The sequence below is a fragment of the Cariama cristata genome, unplaced genomic scaffold (genome assembly GCF_000690535.1).
Source record: "Cariama cristata isolate BGI_N322 unplaced genomic scaffold, ASM69053v1 scaffold13160, whole genome shotgun sequence".
NCBI classification, from domain to species: domain Eukaryota; kingdom Metazoa; phylum Chordata; class Aves; order Cariamiformes; family Cariamidae; genus Cariama; species Cariama cristata.
Window position 1 is genome coordinate 30,424 of NW_009595419.1, and position 4,358 is coordinate 34,781.

The window sequence follows — 4,358 nt, forward strand, 5'->3', positions numbered from 1 at the left end:
CAGCCCAGTTTCCTGGGGCTGTGGCTGCGTGTTGTTCTCTTTGCTGGGTATAGTGCTCGTTGTACTGATGTGTGCAACGGAGTAAAGTGGATATTTAAAAGCAGTTTTGCGCTCTAAGAGGTCTCCTATTGCAGCAGGATTGCTTAGTAGACCTCTCTGGCTTACTTTCTTAGTAAAAGAAAGGCCTGATGCTGGGTGGGAAGCGGCAGTGACAATTTGTTGCACAGCCTGCTGAGGGAAAGCAGGCTGATAAGAGTACTGGATTGTTTATATTGTGCTGTGTATTTCTCTATTTAGGCCTGTGCTGGTTCTTTTCCTTAGAGGCTCCTTCTTTTCCCTAGAGGAGCCTTCCTGGAAAATCTTCCTGTTTTGCTGTGAGGATTGCATGTAGCTAATCAAAATAAAACTGAGATGGCATGTTCTGTCCTGGTCAGAACCCCATAGGTCACTGTTTCTGGGAGAGGCTCTGTTCTGTAGGAAAAAAAGAAAAATACAAAGCAGGGAGGAGTATAATGAGGAGAAGAACAACAGTGGTATAAGAGCGTATTTGAGTTAATCTGTGTGTTTTGAGTCTTTCCAGAGAGGACTGGGTGAGATGGACCCTTGTGCAAGGCAGAGTGAGACCGCTCCTGCACCGGTGAGCGCTGAGCCTCCTCGGGGAGCAGGCTCTGGAAGCAGCGAGCCCCTGCCTGGGCTGACCGAGGGAGAGCCCGTGTACTTTGATAGAAATAGTATTTTTAAAAGGTGTGTGTTGTTTTTATTCCCACTCCTGTGTTTCCTGGGCTTTCCAGATGGTGTTGCTGCTGGTGCGTGGCAGTGGTAGTGCTGTTCCCAGGACGGTAGTTTTGCCCAGGTGTGCTTTGGTAAGGCAGTGCTGAACAGTTGCAAGGGCACCTTTTGGTCCCAAAAGTAAGGCTAAAACCTCTGTTGTCTTTCTAAGCAGCAGCACTGTTCTCATTGCATGGCTTTTCTCTCCTGATGCCCGTGGCTGTTCTGGAAGCGGGTGCAATCCCAGCTGCCATCATCTAATCTAATGGGATTCCTACGAGTAGGAATCCATTTACCATTAATGAGGATATTAGTCCCTTTCTAAGCCTCAGTTCATCTGGTCTTGCAGTTGGGTATTCTGTTTGTCCAATAAACCCTAGGGTGTGTTTATTAGGGTTTATCCCAGACAGTTTGCTTTCATCAGTGTGACAGTTCAGTGTGCTTCACTTCTACAGCTTGTTCTCCTTCACATTCACTCAAGTTGAGGCACTTTTTGCTTTCAGCTTTCTTGACTGTGTATCGATTCTCCCTCTTGGGTCTGTCTCAGTTGCTAAGATGCTGCTTTCATCTGATACCTCTCATTGACTTAAATAAGCTCTCTCTTCTGCCTTGTCTTGACCACCTCGTTTCCTTTTAGTTTCGTGTTATAGCTGTCTAGTTCTTGCTGCTTGTAGACTTAATTTCCAGTACCTCTGGATTCCTGCATATTGATGCCCCATTTCATGCTCCATTTAATTTTCTTTGAATCGACATGCTCAGCTTAAAAGATTTCAGCCAATAGTCTTGCAGTGCCCGTGGAGACATCTCTGCAGTCCCAAGGAGTTTCTGGGTATGTTGCACCAGTTGCTAAGAAAAATTCAATCAAATTCAACAAATGCCAGCATGTTCTGTTTTGTTTTTCCTTGAAGTCATGCAGAATATGAGTTGTTTCGCCAGCTCCTCATGTTCGTAGGCAGATGCTGACGATTTCTGTGTCCTTTGCTGCAGAAGAGATGCTACCTGTCGAAGCTTCTTTCTGAAAAAGAATTGTTGCTTTTCTTTCCTTCAAAGAGAAAGGTCAGAGAGTGGGTTGGGCAGTGTGGTGGTGGGTGCAGAGATTTCCAGGACTTGGACCACTGAGCCCAGCAGCATTCATGTGTGTGTTCTCAGAAACCTTGGTGTAGTGTGTTTGTCGTGGAAAACAGGGATTTACCCAAGGGCTTGAAGGCAGATAAGAAAGGAGAGGGCTGACACTGATGTAGGAGAATTGGTAAGGGCAGAAATGATGTTGGCACCCTTCAACCCCCAAATCAAATTTGATGCTGCTTGTTTATGTTGTGTTTTCATAAGAAATGGCTGGAAATCCTAGAACCCGGGGTTGGGGAGGGACATGGCTTGCTTTTTAAGCTGATGCATTTTGACTGATGGAGTTGTGTGTGTGCTGTCTGAGAGCGTGTGCTGAGAGTCCCCCTCTCTGTGTGCTGGTGGGGCTCTCCTTTTCCTTGAGTCGGACTGAAGAGACTTACTTTCAAAGTAAACTCTAATAAACGTGGTTATAAAACCACTGAAACATTATCTGAGATCAGTGTGACATCTACCAACATGCCTATGTATCCTGAGGTGCGTTTAAACTTTGTTACCAGCTCTTTAGGGAAAACTTTGTTATCAGCTCTTCGGGGAAGTTACGCAATGAGTCCTTGCAGTGACTTAGCTGCCTAAAGACAGGATCAGGATTAGCTTTATAGCTGTTAGTGTAAAGGAGCCATTTCCTGGAGTGTGCGCGAAACAAGGAGAGGTGGGCTTCCCTCTCTCCAGGTTTTATCAGTTCTTGTCTGGTTTATAACCTTTGCTGTGTGGTTCTGTTTTTTCTTATACTGTATGCATAAAGACTAGGAGAGAGAGTGGATTAGAAAAATGTGGTTAAAGGAAAAGAAATCTTAAAAACTAAAACATTGTGACCTGCATATGGTGTAGAGAGACTGATTGTCTTACCAGACATGTCTTAGAGATGCTTTTTCTATGGCAGCAGAGAGCCTGCTTTTAGGTATCTGAGGGACTTTGGCTCTGCGAAGTGCATAGCAGCTGGGATGAGGTCTAAACCTGGCTTCTGACTTCTGCTCACAGGCTAGGACCTTTCCTTGTGTTTTACAAGACTTTTCGAGGAAATAGGCGTTAAAACTTGCTTGTCTGTTGCCTTGTATAATAGCTGTATGTTAAGCAAAACTATGGCTGACCATGAGACCCTTGCTTTAAAATCTTTTTTGTCTTTAAATTTGCAGAATGTAGGTGTGGATCGGTCAAGAGAAGAAGCTTTGAGGACAGTACCTAACCACCTATAGCTCCAGTTCCCGGGGACGGCAGCCCTTCCTCCAGCGCAAGAGCGTGAAGTGGCAGCTCAGGTCCAGAAGAAGGTGTCTCTGAGCGCCGAGCAAGTTGGAACGAATGCGCCTCCCCTTCACTTTAAGACATTTTGAATGTGATTCACCTTTTTTGGAGAAAACCTGTAGTTGTGGATAACGCCCAGTGCTGAAAGGTATCAGTAAAAAGATCTATGGGAAGCAGTGTAGAGTTGGTTTTAGATTTTTCGTATGTAAATTTGTGCAGTTTCAGTGTTTTTTTTATTGTTCATCTGTGGATACTGCAAGGTGGTTAATTGCCCCTGTCAATTTTACTGTCCGATTTTAACTAGATTTTACTTTCTTTTTTAAGTGTTTTTCTAAGAGTTCTTATTTTTACTGTGAATGATTGCCTAGAATTACATGGAGATTATTTTCATGGTGTATTTAACATAGGTGAAATGCTACATTTTGAGCATTGGAGGCTTCATGTTGCAAAACCACTTTAAATGGGAAAGCTTGTCAGCTCTGATAGCTTTTCTATGTTTTAAATTGAGCTTTGGTTTGCCAGCCACAACTTAAATTTTTCTGAAATGGGGAGACTTTGACAAATAAAAGCATTAAAGCTAGATTTGCTACCTGGAAGATTCTGCTGCTTTAGCAAGATTTTAACATTTTCCAGGGGCCAGCTGTATTTTGGAGGGCAGTGGAAGACACAGTATTAAGTGGGGAACATGAGTGTAAGGTATAGCTGGCAGCCTGGGTAATGAATCAAGAGAGATGTCCTTTCTTCTGCAGTTACAGGAGAGGATGAACAGCTTTTCTGAGACTGGAAGGAAAGGGAAATGGATTCAGACTGTCACGGGCTGGAGAAGCTGCTTGTCTTATTAGTGCTGTGATTTTTATTTATTTTTTTTAGGCAATTTTTGGAATGAATTTCAACATAAAAGTGTATGTTTCTCTTTTTATAGCCACATTTAATATGTACATCAGGAAACAGTACAGAAAGGTTAGGTGGAGTTTAACCATTCTAACAGCTCATGCAAGAAAAACACCAGGTAAATTCTGAAATTATTTTTAACGTGGCCCACCTGCCTTGGTTTTTTTGTGTTGTTGTTAAGCATCTTCCACTATCCTAGTTCTTCACTGCTCTTTTATGCTTCATGAAACTCCAGTGCTAAAAATGGAATTTTCTGTCTGTTGAGGCCATGACCTTCTAACTGTACTAAATCAATGTGTATTTTGTATACGTGTTACCAGACAACTGAAGCAAGC

At 43.2% G+C, this 4,358-nt stretch overlaps 1 protein-coding gene across 1 annotated transcript in view; it reads left to right on the top strand.

The window, feature by feature from the left end:
• The window catches only part of LOC104163182 (6-phosphofructo-2-kinase/fructose-2,6-bisphosphatase 4), a 26,139-nt gene extending 23,053 nt beyond the window's left edge, over positions 1-3,086 (top strand). Inside the window, exon 13 of the mRNA XM_009702104.1 lies at positions 3,027-3,086. Coding sequence (XP_009700406.1) covers positions 3,027-3,086 — 60 coding nt within the window. The remainder of the gene's footprint in view (positions 1-3,026) is intronic.
• Positions 3,087-4,358: the final 1,272 nt, after the last annotated feature.